Raw genomic sequence first — 21,608 nt, 5'->3', positions numbered from 1 at the left:
CATTTCATTTTCCCTTCCTTGCATCCTTTTCAAGTAGCATAACTAATGTCCTGTCTTCCCCTCTTTTGACATGCTTCAAGACCCATCTTTTATATATTTGCACAAAATGCTCTGGCTTTTCCACATTCTCACTCACATACTCACAACAAATCATAAATCTTTGCATATGGCATCACATTTAGTGTTTGTTCAGTTTCATACTTACAGTAGTCATCACAGGGATACACACATTTTAGGTGTGTTTAAAGGCTGTTTCACACACCCACTACATACATGTTGCAGGTGTTGCACGGATGAAAATTGGTCAAACATGAATATACGTAGGAAAGGTTAGAAAAGGTGTGGACTTTACATCAAATTTTCACAGATGTACGACGAATAAACCATGTTAAAACCACAGAGTAAGTATGAATAAACCACAGATTTAAACGTAAATCAACATAAAACATAAACCGTGCGTGAATATTGCGCTGTTTATATGCAATTCATTATTGATTCATGCGTCAATTAAGTAATTCTGCATATGTGCGCCAAATACATGAGATTAAAGTTATACATCGATGGTACATGCGTGACATATGGAGAACAGTCGTGGAAATCCATAAATTTGTATATACATCTTGCAAAAATCACACACCCTTGCATAAGATTTATGTAATAATTGTGTATAAACAACGTTAAATATGCATGAACTGCGTAATTCTCAACCAACCAAAAATTTTGAACCGCTCAAACCAAATTTCATCGGAACCATCGACAAATGATGAACGGGAGAAACACTTATGAGTTATGTATATCACGCATGTATCATGAAAGACCAAAATTTCATACGTGGAAAATGCGCAAAATGTACGTAGTGGCTGTGTGATATGGCTGGTCTTTTTACCAAAACATTAGGAAAATGTATAAATCTCCTTCATAAAACCAACCAAACATTTCTGGACGGGAACAATTATGAACAACACTTTCTAAATTATCTCTCCAAAAAACCATGGTCAGTACATATATGTTTAACCCTTCAACACCAGAGCTGACATACTGTAAAATCTTGGATCGTTCACGCGATCAACGTAAACCACCTCATTCTGATACAGAGAAAGGTGGAATCAAGAATCAGCTGATTTATGTTGATTGGGTAAGAACTTCACTACTCTAGAGTGTTGCTTGTCAGTACAAAGATGCTTTTCTGCGCTACAGAACACGCTGGAATATTGTTAATTGCGTTTCCGATTGTAGAGTTACGGTACTCGAAAGAATGTAAACGCTGGGAGTAAAGCTCCGGTGTTAAAGGGTTAAGCTGAACAAAGATGTGAAGTATATTTCTAAAATGAAAAAAGAAATCAAAACCATATTTGATAGTTGCTTTTCAGTAGTATTTCTGAATAAAGGCAGACACATTAAATTCAATTGTGGCCTTTAGTGGAAGAAACACTTTATCTGCATTTTATCTTTTGTAGGTCTTAGCACTTGTTGTTGTTGGACTCAAGAGATGAAATGTTCACTTAAAGGTAGGTAGTCCATGCTACCAAACTTAAGAACTAACAATCAGCTTTGGTCCAGTTTTCCAAAAGAAAATGCCTTATCTCATCCAGAATTTCAGAAATTTCAGCATTAAACTTTATTGTCCCAGATATTAGAAATTTGGACTTTAAAGGGGGAAAACTATCATAGATGTTACTGACTTTTAAAAAATACTGACCATTTCGGGCATTCCCCCCCAAAAAAGATCAAGTTAAATTTTTCCTCATTATCAGAATACAATGGTCCCCTATTATATAACAGATCACCTTTGGGGTCTCTGTTTCACATTTTTGAGGACAATTTTGCATGCTTTTTTCTTTTTGCACTGCACATTGTGTTCTGCGTCCTGATTGGTTGTAGTCCTTGTCAATCAGTCTCCACTCTGCCGTGTCTTGTACAGAATGCGTTCAGTTTGCCGGAGTAACACAAATCGTCGACTGCGATCAGATCTTTGTTTTCATTCCATAATACTTGACTTATTTTTCTATGAAGGTTTGAACTTTGAGGGCGTATGAAAGGATAGGAAAATGTTCATATCCTTCTATCAAAAGTGTGTAGTGAGGTGTTTTACAGCCTTAAACCATACATTTAGGTTATATTTAGATGGTAACCCCCACAATAAACAAGGGAACTCTGTAATGCCTCAATGTGAGCAACAATACACTTCCACTCCCCCAAGGTTGATAGTGTTAACGCTAGGAGTTAGGGTCTATGATCACAGGAAGGCCAGAGGAAGAGCCTCTGTAACTCATTTTTCTTCTTCAGTATCCTCAAACGGTTTGTCATCAGCAAACATGACAGCAGTTTTTTAGTAAAGCAAACAAGTCCAGAACAAACTGGTTTAGCAAAAGTTATCTCTGCAGTCATCTTGGGTTTCTTCTTATCTTCTCTATTTATAGTCTCTGGCTCTTATTGGGGCACAAAATAAAACCCTTGGAAATGGAAGTTTAGCTTAATCTTTCAAGACAAACAATCACTATCTTTTGTCTGAGCTCAGGTCAGATTACTTCACCTGCTCATAAGAGTCTTTGAAGACAGTTTGAACATTTCAAATGCTATAAATAGACTTTCACTTCACTTTGATTTAAAAAGTTTCTTGCTTGATTCCAAATTCCCCCATAGTGGGACCTGAACAACAGCAAACATGTTACAGTTTAAAAATTCAAGCGGTAATGGAATAACGGATTAGGGTTCTGGGAAAATGTTTTCTAATTCACTTTCAGGAAGGAAACAGATAGCAGGATGACTGATTCTTCCTTCATAGTGACAGATGCTGAGGATACTAAATCCTACAGACAATGGAAGGACACACTGATCCAACCAGATATGCAGCTCTCATGGTGATGCCTTCCATCATCAGGAAAAACTAATTACCATCATGTTGTGTCAGATGACCTTCATCGTAGCTCAGTGGACTCCTCAGTCTTTGACATTTGAGATGTTCTTGCACAGCAACCTGATGAATGAGCCACACAGTGTCATTTCCTGTTGCTTTGTAGCTCTGCTGTCATCTTGTGTAATTTATATGGTCTAATTACTGAGAAAAGTGTATGTGTGGCACTGGGCTCTGTGTGTGTGTGCTGTGTTTATGAACCTAACATGGCGGAGCACATCATTTACTACTGCCCACACATTCCCGTCCATGGTTCGGAGCAATCTGGCTGCGGGCTGAAGAAGCAGTAAAATCTACATACAATGCCTGGGTTGACCTTGTTTTTCATAATTCCTGCAAGTTGTTGCTTCAGAATTTTGAAGTTTGACTAAGCATCCTGGGGGGAATTGTGCTTTGTTGTGTCCTGCTGTTTGGAGCTCAGTGTGTGCATGCAAGTGAACCATGGGATAGGCTGTCCCTCTCTCTGATTGGAGATGAGGTGTTGACATGTCTAATAGCCTCAAGTGTGTGAGCACGTGTCTATGAGAGAGAGCGGACAGTATGAAGAAGGCTGCATTGCCCCTGATTGTGTCCTTGTGTGTGCATATTTTTTGGACTCTTGCCCAACCAACTCATTTTTTCAACATTTGTTTGCTTTAAGGTTTTGTTATGGCAGAGCTTTATCTGAAGTCTCATTTTGTGCATTATGCAATCCGACTCCGTTGGCTATCTTAACCCTTTAGGCCTTAGTCACGACTGCCATCCACACGGGTGGATACAGGCTGTCTGCGAGCAAGAAAAAGGGAAACCTGTTTGGGGTACACATGAACGATCCTAGTCCACTGGATAAGCCCGTAGAGAAGTCGTACATATTTTTCATGTTTTGAACCCCCAAATCCCATTGGTGCTGTTCATGTGGTAAGTATGCGCTCCTTGTGTGCAGCCTGACTGTTTAAAAACTAGGAAAAAAACAATCAGAGCATAGTTCGTGTGGACATCCTATGGGCAGTAACGTTTCACCTGCATACCACATGCATGAAGCATTTGTGTTGTGAGCGCATGCACCTGCGGTGGAAGGTCAACATACAACAGCATTACGCACACGTCATAAGTGCTTGTAACTTACATTATCCCTACAAATACTTCACGATACACGAACCACACGCACAATGGTCGTTTATTCCATTTTCATGACATCCCTTGAGGTGGCCGTACAAACCTCATGGAAACTTAAAGACACACCTGCTTCCCCCTGAAGATGCAGTTGCTCCTTTCTCCAACCCTCAACTGACCTGGACCACTCAAAACCTGTCTGTGTCAACCCCCGTTGAAGTGCATGTGACTAAGGCTTCTCCTCCTCTCCAATCCTGAAGTTGCTAAATTTGATCCCAGATGTTTTTTGGAGATCTGTTCCATATAGGTTAAATCCTGAAGCGGATGATATTAATTAATTATTTATGAGTGTCCTTCAGCGCCTGACTCTTGTTTTCCACTTAAACCCCTGACCGCTAGTTGGCAGCACCGCACACTCAGCCTCTTTGAGCAGCTCTACACTGCACAAAGCAACTACAAGATCTCAGCTGGAAGCAGCTTGTTTTGTTGATGTGACGTGAACTACTTACAGTAGTGGAAAAAACTGTTGGTACCCCTCAGTTAAGAAAGAAAGTCCACAATGCTCACTGAAATGACTTGAAACGTTTAAAAGTAACAATAAATTAAAATTGATTGAAAATTAAATAATCAAGATCAGCCATTACTTCTAAATTTTTGATTATCAGAATTATTTAAAAAAACAAAATAATGAAAAAGGCCTGGACAAAAATGATAGTACACCCATAAAAGTCTGAGAACTAATTGCCCAGGGGCTCATGATGAACCCAGGTATGTCCTTTAATTGATATCACAGCTGTTTTCAAACCCAAAATCAGTCAGACTGCCTATTTAAAGGGAGACAAATAGTCACGTTGCTGTTTGGGGAAAAGGTGTGTACCACACTGAACATGGACAACAGAAATCGAAGGAGAGAATTGGACATTAGAAACAAAATTATAGACAATCATCGTAAAGGTAAAGGCTATAAAACCATCTCTAAACAGCTTGAAGTTCCTGTGACGACAGTGGCACATATTATTCAGAAGTTTAAGACCCACGGGACAGTAGCCAACCTCCCTGGACGTGGCCGGAAGAGGAAAATTGAAGACAAATTGAGGAGACGGATAGTTGGAACTGTATCCAAAGAGCTCATAACAACCTCCAAAGACATTAAAGGTGAACTCCTAGATCAAGGTACATCAGTGTCAGATCGCACCATTCGTTGTTGTTTGAGCCAGAGTGGACTTCATGGGAGACGTTCAAGGAGGTCACCACTGTTGAAAGTAAATCATAAAAAAGCCAGACTGGAATTTGCAAAAATGCATGTTGACAAGCCACAAAGCTTCTGGGAAAATGTCCTTTGGACAGATGAGACAAAACTGGAGCTTTTTGGTAAGGCACATCAGCTCTATGTTCGTAGACTCAAAAATGAAGCATACAACCAAAAGAACACTGTCCCTACTGTGAAACATGGAAGAGGCTCAGTTCTGTTTTGGGGCTGCTCTGCTGCATCTGGCATAGGGTGTCTTGAAATTGTGCAAGGTAAAATGAAATCTCAAGATTATCAAGGCATTCTGGATAGAAATGTGCTGCCTAGTGTCAGAAAGCTTGGTCTCAGTCCCAGGTCATGGGTCTTCCAACAGGACAACGATCCAAAACACACAGCCAAAAACATTCAAGAATGGCTAAGAGAAAAGCGTTGGACTATTCGGAAGTGGCCTTCTATGAGCCCAGATCTGAATCCCATTGAACATCTGTGGACGGAGCTGAAACATGCCATTTGGAGAAGACACCCGTCAAACCTGAGACAACTGGAGCAGTTTGCTCATGAGGAGTGGGCCAAAACACCTGTGGACAGGTGCAGAAGGCTCATTGACAAATACAGAAACCGTTTCATAGCAGGGATTGCCTCAAAAGATTGTGCAACAAAATATTAAGTTATGGGTATCATCATTTTTGTCCAGCACTATTTCATTAGTTGTTTTTTTTAAAAATAATTTTGTTAATCAACAACTCAAAAGTAGTGGCTGATTTTGATTATTTAATTTTCAATAAATTTTAATTTATCGTTACTTTTGAATGTTTCAAGTCATATCAGTGAGCATTGTGGACTTTCTTTCTTTAACTGAGGGGTACCAACAGTTTTGTCCACCACTGTAGTTTTTACTTGGGATGGGGACCGAACAGAGACTCTGTGCCATGTTGCTGCCAGTATCATGTAAAATCGCGGATTGTGGTGCTTTTTAGTGGGCTCAGATAAGAACGTGAAAAGCACTGCAGCTGCGCAGCGACTAAAGCACGGAGCACTAGGCAAAATGCTATCGTCAAAGCAGGTCAAAATTCTGCAGAACCTATAGATTCTAGTTTAGCCACCGGATGGATCAGAGTGATGTGTACAACGCTCTGAAAAAAGGCCAACGTCATGGCCATGACCGGTGACATACGTGTTTACTTCCGTGTGTGAGAAAATGGAGCCACAGCTGCAGTGCAGACTGTCATGTAAACAAAGCATCTTAGCTATATTAAGGCGTTCTCTTTCACCCTGTCATGCTGCTTCATCACACTTTATTGTTTCCTCAAAGAAGTGGTGTTTTTTTTTCCTTTCCTATTTTTGAAGCTCCGTTCAGGCTCCTGCACCATTTATAAGGACCGGAGAAGCTACATTAAGCAATTTTGAAAACAAACAGCCCTTTATAAAAATTAGACAATGTTGACTGTTTCCTTTACATATTTTAAGTTAACAAAATAAAAGCACTATGAATTTGCTTGGGTAAAAGCAACTTGTATGAGATACAGTTCTTAACATTGTGATCATTAAATGAAATGAATTTTACAATATATTTACAATGAAAGACGTGTTAAAATTCAGATAGAGTTTCTAAGTCATACTCTTGAAAAAAAAGAAAAGAAAATGTGTTCAAGTCCAACATCGGGATACACATTGTATCGCCAGACTCTTGCAGATACACACCAATAACGTGAACCAGTGACCACTCTGTCAATACGTCCTGTTACTACTTGACCATAAAACAATCTAGTTTTAATACACCATGTGCTTTTTAATGTTTTTCTCTTTTTGCTTGATATGTAACGTTTATGGTTTAGGGTTAACCTGCAACCAATATAAAAGACCTATCCTATTTTGGGCAAGCTCACCAAATACACACATCATATGTATTCTCGTCTCTTTATAATCTTTCTTTGTTTGTGAGTCTTTCTTTGACGGAGACACATATCAAAAGACCCTCTCCCCCACATCTTTGGATGGATTAGTCAAGTGTAACCTCCTTTTCTTTTTTTTTACGTTGCAAAGATTCTCAGACAAAGCTTTCCAAGTGCTGAATGTTTTTCCATGAGAACTCAATGGTAAGGGGTGAAAAAACCCTAGAGACAGCAGCTCAACTTCTGACCTGAACTCATAAGGTTTCTTCATGAAAGTTGCATTTCTCTGAAGGACTGGCATTGCCACGTGCGTGTGCACATCTGGCGGAGGGGATGACAGGTCCTCAGAGAAACGGTATTAAAATGTCAGAAAAACGCCCCGACTTGTGCTGTAGGAGGGCGTGCGTGAAGAGAAGCGATTGCTCATCTGCTCCGGCAGTGAAAGCCGGCGCTTTGGTTTCTGCTGATTCGAACAGATATGTACAATCCTGTCACTGAGGGGGGAAAGTTTGTAGCCAAAAGCTCCCCAAAGATTAATTTCTGTAGTAAGCAGTGAGGCAGTTAGCTTAAAAAGAAAAAAAGGGACAAACCCTGCTAAGTTCATTGTTTGATAAAAGTTTCTTCATGGTGGAGGCATGAAAGAAGAACTTGACAAACTCTAATGGGACCAGGAGGAATACTTGCATTGACTGGTCAACAATTTTTCCTTCAAAATCGTTTAATTATTTTTGTAGGAAAACAAAAATGTTAATAGCTTTGTTTTCTAGGTGCAGGGAATACGATGGAATTTTCTCATTTATCTGTGACCCCAGTGTTTTTCATTTCTCATGACAAGTGCATGCTCAGCACAGAGCACGGCTCATGCTGCAGCCATCACCAGGAGCCGTCACAGAAGAAAAAAAAAAGATCCCTGCCCACTGAAATGTTCTGTGGCAGCAGCCTGCATTTCTGCCTGTCAGTCTAAAAAAACAAAATGTCAAGTTGTAAAAAAAAAACTCACATGCTCACAAAAGTACTAAAAAAAAATTGGATGACTGCACTGATTGTGTCAAAGACTTTTTACATAAAAAAAAAAGATTTGCAGTGCTGTCTATCACAGCAGAAACAGGTTTCTTATTTTGTCCTTATGGCTGACGGGTGAGTTTATGTGCTGTCGCAGCAACATGCAGAGCAGCGTTCACTACTGGGACTCTCCTGTTTACTATGATATTCAGCTGTATTTACTACTATGCAGCGGTTTGCAAAACAAAGTACTAATCTACACACATTTTTACACTACCTTCATCTGCAATTCACCTCATTCTACAAGGCTTCTTGTTGGAATTAGGGACTGAAGGAGGATTCACAAAACCAGTCAGATTTTCTGAAATCCTTTCTTTTGGTTACTCTTTCTGTTTTTAATTTTTTGAAATTTTAATTAACAATAATCAAATACACAAATGTAGAAAACAGGTCTGAGGAATATGTTGTGTATTTTTACTTTAACTATTACCCTGATGTTGTGCGTCTGGAGCCTCCTACATGCTGTTTTCAGCCTCTGTCAGTCCGGCTGTTTTATTGGCTGCTGATGATGAGCCTGTTCTGCTCTGTATGCCACTCAGCTGACGCATGCATGTCGCAAAAATAGCAGCTATGTCAACCCTCGAAGTACACTTGTAGAGGCGGGAGCCCAAACTTGGTCTGAGATGTGATAATATGTCAGAAATGCGGAAACATCTTCAGGACAGCTCTTGGTGGGCGTGCATGAAGAATGAAGGGGATAACAATGCTTATGAAGCTTTCGGAGTTGGGTTAAGCTGGAACTTTTCCTTCAGGGAAAGGACATTTGAACAAATCCAGCTACTTTTTTCAAACTTTACCAAGGAAAGATACATTTTGGGAAGTAAATAGGTAAGAATTTACAATCAGTTCCTGTTCCTACAGCAAATCAAATTTAATTTCATATCTGCAAGGTTGAATCTTTTTAATAGAGTATTGAAAAATGTCAAGAAAATGGAAAGAAGTAAGTAAAATATGTGACTGTGAGTCTCAGTTTTGTAAGGAACAAACACTTCACTATATATGAAATTATGTCTGATTTCTTTACCATTTTTGTCCCATACGTTACTACAGTTCACATTAGTTTTAGTGCTTCACGTCATCCACTAAACGTCTTTCAACAGATGATATCCCTTTCATTATTCACCCTTTCAGTTGGTACAAAGTCAAAAAGCTCCTTTTTTTTAAACTTCCTATTCTATATATGAAAGAATCAAACAAAGAAAAACGCTTTTGTTACTTTAAATTTGGACCAGAGGCGGTCCTGGTTAGTTTGGATGCCCTGGGCGAAACACTGAATGCCCCCCCAAGTTCCACCCCAAAGAACTCAAAACATTCAAACACAAGAATATAAATTAGTATTTATGTCACTTTATTACTATATAAAATAAATATAAATTGTGGTCATTTTAATATTATACTTATTTTTATCAATACTATTTATTATTGATTTTATAATGCTATCTCTTCTTTATTAATTTTTCTATATAATGAAATCGATATATAATGAATTTAATTAATATAACAAAATAATAGGCATTGTTTAATTGTAGTGATTAGAATTGTTCATAATATTATGATTTATGTTCTTTCACGTGGTTCTTAAATACATGACAGTAGAAATGTACAAAATCTGAAACTTTACTTTTCTGGCAAAATCATTAATTACATGATCATGAAAAATCTTTTACGCAATCATATAGTTAATGTTGATGACGACAGAGAACTGCCCCTGTGACATTTTGGACTTCAAGTAGGATTTTTTAGGCTTAAGCTTAAAGGAACTCCCACACAGTTTTGTCACTAGAGCAGAAAGTTGACACGATAATAGAGGGGCCCTAGCTCACATTTAATTAACTCTATGTGGAAAAAGGCAGTTTTAGCCAAGAAAACCAGCAATAAAAAAAAAAATGGTAATGATTTTTGTTCCTTTTTTTTTGGAGGTCCTTGTGAGATAGCGCCGTGGGCGACCGCCCACATTGCATATGTGCTTTAGACTCCTTTTGGTCAACCCATTGGTATTCTTACACCTCTGCCTTAAAAGAAAACAACAAACTAACACTGTCACTCATTAACTAATGAAACGTTGTTTAATTTTCTGTTGTAAAAAGTCACCCTCAGGTGACTGATTTAAACAAAAACGACACGTGCTGTTGTTAAACAGAGCCTTTAGTGTGGAAAAGCAGGCGAGAGCTGCCAGCGTTTGTGGACAGTAGCTTCAGAATCAGAACTGAACATATGCTGCCATTGTAAATTGGGGCCAACGTCTGTGGGAGTTTACCTCGGTTTCTGCTCTCGCTGTTCCGCCTCGCTGTTCCTGTTCCATTTAGCTGATAATGAATAAATAAAAAGTCCCTTATCCTCAAGGAAGAACTGAAGGCTGCGTTTAAGGAGCACTTTGTACAAATTGAACTATTTCCCCTCACTGCACTGTAAAACTTTCAGAACAAATAAAAAATAAAAGTGTTGGAAAAGCAAATGTTTTTAAAGAAGTGTTTGCAGTCATCAGTATTTGTTAACTCTGATTTATTTCTTTTTTTTTCCGTCACTCACCCTTATTTCCATGCCCTCTTTTTTCCCGTCCCACGCCCAGCTGCGCTTGGTGAAGTAGTTAACTGTCGCAAACTCAATCAAGGCAGAGAAGACAAAAGCGTAGCACACGGCCATGAACCAGTCCATGGCTGTGGCGTAGGCCACCTTGGGGAGGGAGTTTCTGGCACTGATGCTCAGGGTGGTCATGGTTAGGACTGTGGTGACCCCTGAAAGAAAAGAAAGTAACAGAAAAGTAAACACTTTTTACTATTTTTTTTCTACACAACTTAAATGAGTTTTTTCTCTTTGCAATAAACTTTTCTAAAATTCATTTACCCAGCTCCTCTCCAGAGACAAAGGTTTTCTATGAAACAGAAACTTCAGACACTTTCAATGAAAAAAATCAATAAACTGATTAGATTTTAGGTTTAATCTTAAACCCAGGAAAAGACAAAACTCAGAAGTAGAAGCGACAGTCTGGCCCACTGCTCTGCAGGGCTTTCCATAATCTACTGTATGAAATCAGAAGGCTGAGCTTCATACTGCTGACACAGTTCATTGGTGCATAAACATTAGAAAAGCTCTGGTGCAGTCTTTCAGGTTCAAACTACCGGGAACTAGATCTCAGAGCAGCAAATCACTGCATGGGCTGCACAGAGCAGCATGCTTGCTCTTAAAGCTGTTGTATGCAGCTTTGTTCTGTAGAATTAAAAATGGGACTAAGTGAGTGGGAGATTTGAAGCCACATTTCTTGTGAATGTAAATAGAAAAATAGTAATAATAACTAATTCTATGTACAGAACGAAAACAGGAACTTTGGATTTTTGCCTCAAGTGACCGTCTGTTTTATTGATGTTGAAACTTTTCCCATCCCTCTGCTGCTTCCGGAATAGAAAGGAGATGCTACTTTTGAATGCTATGTAGAAAAAATAAAAGAGTGGACTAATTTCAGTAAGTGAATGAAAAAACTGAGACTGAAAAATGATTCATAGAGTTTCAAGTAATCCATCTGAATTTGGAGTTTATGTATTAATGTTTTTTTTTTTTTTATATTTCTGTCAAGCTGACATACATTCCTTTTTTTGTCCTCTGGGAATATGAAAAATAGAAATCTTTACAAAAAATAACCAGAAGGAAAAAATGTTTTAGTCTGACATACTCTAAAATGAGAGATTATCATTTTTTTCAAACGTTTATCTTTTAATTTTTTTTTTTACATAAAGTGAAATTTTCATGATTAGGATAACATAACACTTAAGTTTCCAAGTGGAAAAGTCAACAAAAAATCACGACTTTAGATTTAATTTAGTGTTATTAAAACTCCCTAATAAAAAGACTGATGATCTCATACACAATGTAGATAATTCTAAAACAAAGGGTAAACATTTTCAGGAATATTCTTGGCTTTATAAAAATGTAGTGCCTGTTTCAACACTTCAGCATCTATTGTTTAATAGATTTATTTAAAAGAAAAATGTACAGAGTTTTCCAAAGGTTTCATGTTTTAGAGCTAAATGCTTTTGGTCTAAAAACACTCAAACATGTGTTTGAGTCCAAGGCTGAGAATAGAGGAGAAAGCCACTTTTAACTGTACCTGTTTCACACAAACTCTCATTTTTATTTATTTTACATTTTAAATGTTTACATTTTTATTGTAAATTTAATTTATTGCTTCCCCCTAGCCAGGACCCCCTTGAAAACGAGATTCTTAATCTCAATAGGACATTTCCTGGGTAAATAAAGGTTCAATTAAAATTAAATAAATAAAAAAACATTGACAAAACACAACGTTTAAAATATATTTTATTAATCTTTATTAAATATAAAATACTTATTGTGTTTATAAATTCTTTAAGGTGTTGAATTAAAGACTCACATTGTGATAAAATCTGTGAATGTCTGACATTTATGTGTGATTTTACACTTATTTGGATTTATGTCACAGAGTTAAGTTAAAGAACTCAAAAACAAACCAGCCTGTGGAATAAAAATAGATTTTCTATTAAAACAAATTTGAGAGAAAACATGGGATATGCGCTTAACACCACTTGAAAAACAAGGGAAAAACTGGCTAATGAGGCCTAAGGTGACTTTGGTGTCATCTTAAAACACAGACCTTATTAATGCACAGGTTAGTGTTTTCATACACGACAAAAACTGAACCTTGAGAAAATAAAAAAACAGGCTATTTTCTTTTGTCATGCAAGAAAAAAATCTTATCAATAATGTTTTTCAATAGCAAAATAATCTTAGTTTGAAATAACATGACTGACCTTTTTTTCTTAAGTAGATTTGATTGCTTATTTAAAGAAAATCTGCCAATGGCGTTAGAATTTTTCCCCTATTTCTAATGGATGCCGGTTTTTGCTGTGTGAACAAACATAATCCACCATTTCTAATGTGCAGTCCGTCCTTCCAGTCTGAGGCAAGTGTCTTTTATTTTGGAGCATAATTTGTCACCACTGAAATTGGTATATTTTTCCAAATACTTTTTGAGTATCACATGCAAATATTTTCTAAATTTAAATCTTTATTCTCTTCATTCCACTCAGATTTGACCCAATCATTGCCAAAGTATCTGTTTAAAGAAATGTGCTGATACTCACCGAACACAGTGCGTGCTGGAACTGATTCTCTGTTAAGCCAGAAGGAGACCTGAGACAGTATGACAGTCATGATGCAGGGAAGGTAGGTCTGAATTACAAAATAGCCAATTTTCCGTTTCAAATGGAAATACGTCGTCATCACTACATATTCTCCTGAGAGAAAGCAGAAGGAAGATAGAGAGAAACAGACAGAGTTAAGAATATTAGTGCAGCTGCGCCTAGTTTGGAATAACAAATAAGCCCCCTGAAACACACACCCCTAAAAAACACACGTACTGCTGGTTGAAGCTTTGTGTACTTAAAAAGATTATACAGGAAATCTGATCTACTTGAACCTAGAACTAAATAGTGTGATTACAACATTAACATCATGGCAGAAAATCCTTTTTTTTATAATGGAAATCTGCAAAAATGATAGTGTTTTTAAAAAAAAACAGTTGCTGCTGTTGGTATATCAACATTTAAACGTTAAAATATATATAAAATAAAATCCTAAATTTTCTAACTAGTATTTAATCCAAGCCAATCATCCCCAAATTAAATTAATTCAAGTCGCATGTTTCATCCAACTCGCAGATTTTTCCTGCTGATGTTTGTGGCATCGACCAGAATAATCTCTACCTGCATCCTCCTCACTGGTTTGTATTTATCAGGGACAGCTCATGGACACGTCCACAGTTTCCCTGAGCGCTGGCTCTCATTGCCATGTTTGCAATCTGTGTTGCAGAGATATGAGAAAAACAAGCCTCCATCCCCAGAGGTGCTTTTCTGACAAGACCCTGACCGGGGCTGAAGAGGCTCAAATCCTCCCCATTCCCTCAATTCATTGTCATCCATTAAGTTTAGAGTGAAAAGAAATGGGATTTTCTGACATCAATGAATTGAGGCAGTTTAAGAAAAGGAATCCCATCGACTTTATCTGAAATTTTGATGCGGGTAAAATTCACTTGTTTAATGTCTCTCCTTTATTTTTTTAGAGGTTGAATTCAAGCCATTGCTCTGCTTGGGAGTAGGTGGGTTTTTCTTTATTTTTTTAGAAAACTTTTTACTCTTGAAACACCAAGAAAGTCCATTCTGTGATGCTGGCAGTCCTGCTGAGAGCCACACGGGGAAACATCGGTAATGCAGAGGTACATCTTTATCTGGGGAAATCAGCATGCAGCTCCTGTGCAGCTGAATAACATAATAAAGTGTTGCGTTTCAGAGGCTTACAAATTTTGAATAGACTGATAACAACACACCCATATGGAAAAAATTTTGGTTGTTGACACATAAATATGTTGCAACACATAACTTTATCTCCACCTGCATAACCCTTGTGCTGTCCTAGGCACTTTAACATTGGGAGTTGGGTCATCTAGACCCACTAGACCAGGGGTCACCAACCCTGTGCCCGCGGGCGCCAGTGCGCCCGCGAGCACCCCTTGTGGCGCCCGCAGGGAATGCACCCAAAAAAAATCTTTTTTTTTTTTTATTGAAGCAAATATTCAACAAACAACCACGGCATGTCTGTCAATGACAACAATATCAATTCTGAGATAAAGGTAGACAAAGAAAACCCAAATATGTAAACAAATATAACTTAAAAAAGAATCACTAAAAGTAAGGGTCTATTACAAAAGTTTAAATAGATCAAATAAATTACACAATTTCTGGACATTCTTATGATTCATGTAATGTAAAGATTTTGAGAATAGGTTGAGGTGGTTGAGTAATCCATTAATGTGAGGATTAATATTCCTGTCTGTTTTTATTTACATTTATGTTTAAAAAGTTAAAATTAAGTTAAAGTTACAAAGGTTTAAAAGTTTTGCTTTAGTGTGTTCAATAAATATTTATCTTGTTCGGCTGCAACCTAAAGTCTGTTTTGAAATTAGGCTCCCTCTGCAACTGAGTTTGACCCCCCCCTGTAATACGAGTCTAGAAAATTCATGCATGTTTTTGTGTGTAAAGTGAGCAAATAAAAATAGGGCACACAAAAGGAAGTCCTCAAATTGTGTTGTTTTTTTTTTTTTTTTGGGGGGGGGGGGGGGGGGGGTAGGAGGTTTTTAGTGGCGCCCTTCATACCACTTGGTGCCCATGAAATAGCCCTCGGTCTCAAAAAGGTTGGTGAACCCTGCACTAGACAGTGCGCTCAACCTTTTTTTTTCAATGATTTGTGAACATCACTATTGTCCATGGATTACATGAAATCTTTCCACCTTCATCCACCTTTGTCATGGTAGGGAGAACACATCAATGTAAGGGTGGGGATTCCATAAAAAAAAAAAAAAAAAAAAAAAACCTCACTGTTAAGCACTCCAACAGCAGGTGGCAGTATGCAATCTGTGTGAGCAACTATCTCATAAATTGAAAGAAAACCTATTGTCTGTACAGATTTTCACTGTTGTAATGCCGTTGGAGAATCATGAATCAACACTTTTAGAGATCTGAACCAACTCTGCAAGTCTACCTTTGTATATTTTTTTAAACTCCTATCCATATACTGAACAAGCTGCACAAGCCAGACAGCCAGATAGGACCTCCGCTTATCACAGGCTTATCACACCTGACCCAGGTAATCAGCAGCAATCAGTGCAAGGAGAGCTGGGAAACAGGCAGGGAAGTAGATCTCAAGGACAAGGGGTGGGCAGCCCCGCCATTAATAAGAAGTTTATAAGATACAAAATGTTAGCTGAAAATCCTTTATGTTCTAAAAAGGAAAAAACGAAGAAACACCATAGCACATCCCGCTGGTGTTTCTCTTTCGAAATAAAATCTGGTAAACACATGCAGCAAGCTACCAAGCTCAAAGCCTTAGTCACATGCACCCATACTGGTGCTGCGGGTTCTTGGGTTGTCCGAGTCTGTGGAGGCGTCAGGTTGTAGTGAAAGCTTAAGACACACTTATGGGTAAGTAAGGGGGAAGCAGGTGTGAGGGAACATAGGTGTGTATTGCAGTTCACTTGAGATTTGTACTTTGTACGTTGTATAAGTGATTGCTATGACCTGTCGCCTGCAGCATGCCCATAGAAAAGATAATGTACTGACATTCTTGCCCCACGGGCTCACAGAGCAATCTACAACCATCTACGTTCCCCATACAGGTTTGCCCATTTTCTGACTACAGACAGTTTGTATCCACCCGTAATAGAAGTTGTGACTAAAGGTCACAACACTAAAGGTCAAAGGTCAGCAAAGGTCAGCCTCAGATATTCACCCATTCATCTTCTAAACCCGCTTTGTCCCTTTCAGGGTCGCGGGGCTGCCAGAGCCTATCCTGGCCACTTGGGGGAAGGCAGGGAACATTCTGGACAGGTTTCTAGTCTGCTGGAGAGTCACACCAATCTCACACCCTCCTAAGGGCAATTTAGAGTAATCAATTAACCTACGAAGCATGTTTTTGACGCTGGGAGGAAGCCAGAGTCCCCAGAGAAAACCCACGCAAGCACCCAGTCAGAAAGGTCTCCCATTGGTGTTCTGTGTCAGGTCACCCAGCTGGGACTTGAACCAGAACTTTAAACATTCCAGCAAAAGAAGTCTTTCTGAAAATCAAACCACTCAGACCAGACTTCCCTTTCTCTGAGCATCGGGTACAAATGACCACATCCACCTGTCACTGCTTTCCCTAGATACTGATCACTGCAGACCAGATACTCCCTGCTGGTTGTTAGCTGCCATCTTCATTTGTCCGCTATCAACCTTGCTTGAACTCATAGGTGTGTCCTTTTCCTGCTTTTAACACGTTAACTTTGAGAACAAAATGTTCACTTGCTGTCTCCTTTATGAAGCCTACTAAAAGGTGCTGTAATAAAAGAGATAATTAGTGTTCTTCACTTCACCTGTCAGTGCTCGTTTTATGTCTGACTGGTGTTTAAATCGTTCATTCCTCCATCCTGTTAGAGCTTACTTTTCTAAACCTCCTTTTCAGGTCTTTCAGCTGCTCTTCTGAACCTTCAATCCTTCGGCGGGTTTGACAAACACTCAAATGTGGAAGGAATTTCTTTCCATTTCAAGAGCACAAAAGAAAATTTAACTCTGACTTCCCAACTCCACCCTTCAGAAAAAGAGCCAAAGTGAGACATTTCTCTTGAGAATCTTTTCTGTTGTGGTTGTAAATATGCGGAATGTTTTTTGGGGAAAAGCAATGACAGTCTTCACTTTCTCCACAAAACCAAAAACAATTTCAGCTGAATTTGGGATGACGGAAAAGTGCAGAATGCTTACTCTCAAAGAAAACTCCCAACAGAGCAAGTGTCAAAAAATCCGACGTAAAGGGGGCAACTGAATTTACTACAAAGCAGCAAAGTGAACGTTTTACTCGGTGATACACCCATCCGTCTCCTGCAGCTTGTAGTTCAGTTCCTCTAAAACAGAAAACTGTGTTGAACTGCTCTCGGCTTAAGACGTTGTTGGGGTCCCTTACCTTTCACTCGAGCTAAACAGGATTAAATTCATGCTGTAATACATGATCTTGTCTGGTCTGAGAGTACCTGTGCTGGAACTGATGGTTTCTTTTCCAATAACGTGTCCCAGCAAATCGTACTGGTTCAGTCTGGAGCCATCTTCTGCCACTGCCACAGACCTCTCATCCCCCTGGGTCCACAGGTAGATCACCTCGTTGTTGGTGTACGCATCTGGACCAAAAGGTATAGATAAACAGATATGGATATTCTCAGGTTAATCCTTTTATAATCCCACTAGCACAACTCAAGAATTTTCACTTGATGTATACGAATAACACTAGAATTAAAAAATGTTTTTGGTAATTAATCATGAGACCCTTAAAATGATAAGATAAGATAAAATAAAGGTACTTTATTGACCCCTCCTTGGGAAAATTCGATTATTGCAGCGACTGTGTACAGGCTCAATGACAAACAACAAACAAACGAACAAACAAACAAACAAACAATGAGTGACAATCAGGTAAGCAATGAGTCAGATACAGCTTCAGAAAAACAAACACCAAATGAGTTTATCCATGGCAAAAGGATGATTAGTTATTAAGTCCAATGGAGTGAGGGAGGATTGATCTGTAGCGGTTTGTGTGACAGCAAAGCTGCCTTGGGCTCCTGGTAAAAGGTGCTCCGCAGTCCGTCAAGTACAGGATGGAGAGGATGCTCAGGATTATCCATGATGGATACGAGCTAACTCAAAGTCCTCCTCTCCATCACAGCTCGAAGGTCTCCATTTTGCACCTGATTACAGAGCCAGCCTTTCTAATGAGTTTGTTCAGTTTGTTCATGAATTCTGATGAAGTGAACTTGCGGCCCCCTCAGGGTATTTTCTGCGTCACAGATACGCTCTTCTTTTTTTTTTTTCATTATTATCTGTTGCTGATTCTGTCACGGTTTTAGTTTCTTTGCTTTTGTGTTTTGGTTCTCTTTTTTGTTCTGTCATGTTTTGAGTTCACTTCCTGTTTTATTTTGTAGGGTTTCCTGTTTTGTGTTGTATTCGAGTTTTACCTTTGGTCCCCATCTGCCCTCATTGTTGACACCTGTGGCTCATTTGTCTGTATGTATTTAAGTCCTGTCTTTCCCTTCCTCCTGTGCTGCTCCATATTATACTCTTCCCCTGTTTTGAACGTTTCGAGTTTTCTAGTTTGGCTTGCCTGTTTAAGCAGTGGTTTTTGTTTCTGTGTTTGTTTATGATTTAAGGATCTTGTTCCCCTGGAACTTCCTGTCTCGTCGTCTCTGCACCTGGGTACTCCCCCAACCCCCACCGTGACGGATTCAAGACGATTTGACAAAAGAAATACTAGAGATGGGAATAGAAGCCCCATGAAGCTTCCCTTGGCGTTCATGTAATTGTGCCGGAAAAATGAACCACCCATTCAGCGCTTTGAGACCCAGACAGAATAGCGGCATCTGGTAGCGGACTGGATGTATATCGACACATGTTTCAACTAAGCTCCTTGTAACACTTCAATGTGGAAATGATGAAAAAGCGTAAAACAAAACAATGTTGTTAATGATGATTAGAAAAAAACAATGTAAAACAACACCACATGTGACGTTTTCTGTGAGAGGTACTTGACACAGCAAAATACAAATCACATGAAGAAAATAAACGCAAAAGTAAAAACAAATGTGTAAAAACATTGGTCTTGAACTCAGGACCTCTGGATGCTAACCCTGCTGACTGTTTCACTGAGCTATCTCTACTGATTCAAAATTGGCTTGCCATTGTAGATTAATTGAAGCATTTTTTTTATACACAATGTTTATAGTGTATTGTTTTATTCAGAGAAATTGAGTTGAAACGATCCTGAGCCACAGTATGTTTTTTACAAGCAGCGATGTGCAATGAACTGACAATGATTCCAATCTCGGGGAAACAATAAAACTGGTCGGGAAACGTTCGGGATTCATTTCATATTTCTAGAGAATAGCGCGCCCAACTGTTCAAAACACAAGTGACATCTGAACCGTGGTTTGACCAAACGATACATTTGGCACGCCATACGTCATCAACCACGTGATCTGCGCTAGTTGACACACGCCCCGAAACATTGTGTCGAACCACTCTGTTTCATGAAGGTGAAACGCGCGACAAAGCGTCGTGTCAAACGGGCCATCCCTAAGAAATACTCACAAATCCAATTTTGAGCTTCATTTTCTCTGTATATGTCCTCCATCAAAAGAAAAATGCCAAAGGAACATGTTAAACACACCCCAAACTCACTTTTCATTAGTGGGTCGTTAAAAATGTACAGTATCTTAGTTTAATATACGGAAATGAAAAAAGTTGGAACTGAATTGAAACAAATGCAAAACATTATTCTTCCAATCAATCAATCTCTTCCTGCCAGTAGCCTAAATTTTACAGTAGTTTTTACTATTGTTCGTAAAAAAGAATAATTTACTTATTCAAAATACCAGCAACAGTTTGTAAAAACCTTGTGTAGACTTAGAGAAAATGGTTGACTGCTGTCATCGCCAACAAAGGGTGTGTAACAAAGTATTTTGTCACATTTTGTCTCTCATAGTTGAGGTATACCCCTGAATGAAAATTACAGGCCTCTGTCATCTTTTTAAGTGGGAGAACTTGCAGAATTGGTGGCTGACTAAATATCTATTTGCCCTAATGCACATGTGTGTACATAAATATTTACTTTTTAGTTTTTATTTTACAATCAATTCATTACTAATGATCCCATCTAAGTTTGATATATTTACATGTAGATATATATCCTTCTTATGTTTGTCTTCTTTAGCTTTTTTGTTTTGATTTCTTAAAATAAACTAAATAAATCATTTCCAGTGGGGTTAAAAACTATTCTGCAGCTTTGGGAGAAATGATTCCAGCTTTGAGAACCCTTTAGGCGTATTCATGGAGCCAGCCAGACTAAAGAACAATGTTTTTTCTGTCTGCTCTGGCTCATCTTTTCAAGCCGAACTGACTGAACTGGGCTCGAGCTTGGAAGGGCGTGACCGCATGAATCACACACTGAACTACTAAGGATCAAACATGCTTAAAGTACAGACCAGCCAGTGTTGGAACTCCCTGAGAGATTTGTTACCACCAGGACTTTTCTCCTCCATGCAATGAAACATCTCCTGACTCCATAAATGGAGAGGGAAAACATACTTCAATCTTCTGATGCTTCTTCGCACATCAATCACTTTAAACTTTGAAAAACTGGTTTTTACACATTTGTTGTATTGTTCTGCGAACATAAAATGCTGGTAACCAAATTTCCCCAAAAAAGTGAAACATCCAAACTAAGTGGACTGAAACGTAAAGTACGAGTGAGTTCAGACCAGGACAGACTAGCAGTTTCAGCTCAACTGAACAATGCTTTCTGAAAAATTGTAAACCTTCATATGAGTCAGTTTGATTTCACACTGCACTTATGAGAGCAGCTGAAACTTTCTGGAGTTACAACATGTGGTAGTTTGAGGGCAGAAAATAAAGAGGGGCCAGCTGGTTCAGTGGTGTGTGTCATTCCCAGGGTTTGTTACTGGTAAGCAGTGTTGGAAACTTCTCTTTAAAAATAGTTATAGTTTGTCACTACGTACCCAAAAGTAATTGAGTTAGTAGCTGAATTACTCTCTCATTGAAGTAATTAGTAAGTAGAAAATGTAAGTATTTGTGTTACAGTAATGAAAATTTTGCCATTTGTCAAATTTTCATGTTTTTGGTCAGTTTTTGCAAGTCAATTGAAATAAGTAAATATACGTGTACCTGTACAGAACCTTCAATATTTATTGCATATGAACAGTCAGCAAATTGTATGTCCTGCTCTTCAGCTTTCACCTTTGAAAAAAAGTAGAAAGTAATGGATTATGAAGGGAGTTTAA

General features: G+C 38.6%; 1 protein-coding gene across 2 annotated transcripts in view; it reads right to left on the bottom strand.

Annotated features, from left to right (window-relative positions):
* LOC101165582 (gamma-aminobutyric acid receptor subunit alpha-3) overlaps positions 1-21,608 on the bottom strand; it is a 177,435-nt gene that overhangs the window by 3,255 nt on the left and 152,572 nt on the right. For both annotated transcript variants that reach the window (XM_023962376.1, XM_023962377.1), the window contains exons 7-9: positions 17,796-17,939; positions 13,324-13,476; positions 10,739-10,944 (exon numbers count right to left, since the gene is read on the bottom strand). In XM_023962376.1, coding sequence (XP_023818144.1) covers positions 10,739-10,944; positions 13,324-13,476; positions 17,796-17,939 — 503 coding nt within the window. The remainder of the gene's footprint in view (positions 1-10,738; positions 10,945-13,323; positions 13,477-17,795; positions 17,940-21,608) is intronic.

The sequence above is a fragment of the Oryzias latipes genome, chromosome 14, assembly GCF_002234675.1.
Source record: "Oryzias latipes chromosome 14, ASM223467v1".
In the NCBI taxonomy this organism is placed as follows: domain Eukaryota; kingdom Metazoa; phylum Chordata; class Actinopteri; order Beloniformes; family Adrianichthyidae; genus Oryzias; species Oryzias latipes.
This window is presented reverse-complemented; position numbering and strand designations above follow the sequence as displayed.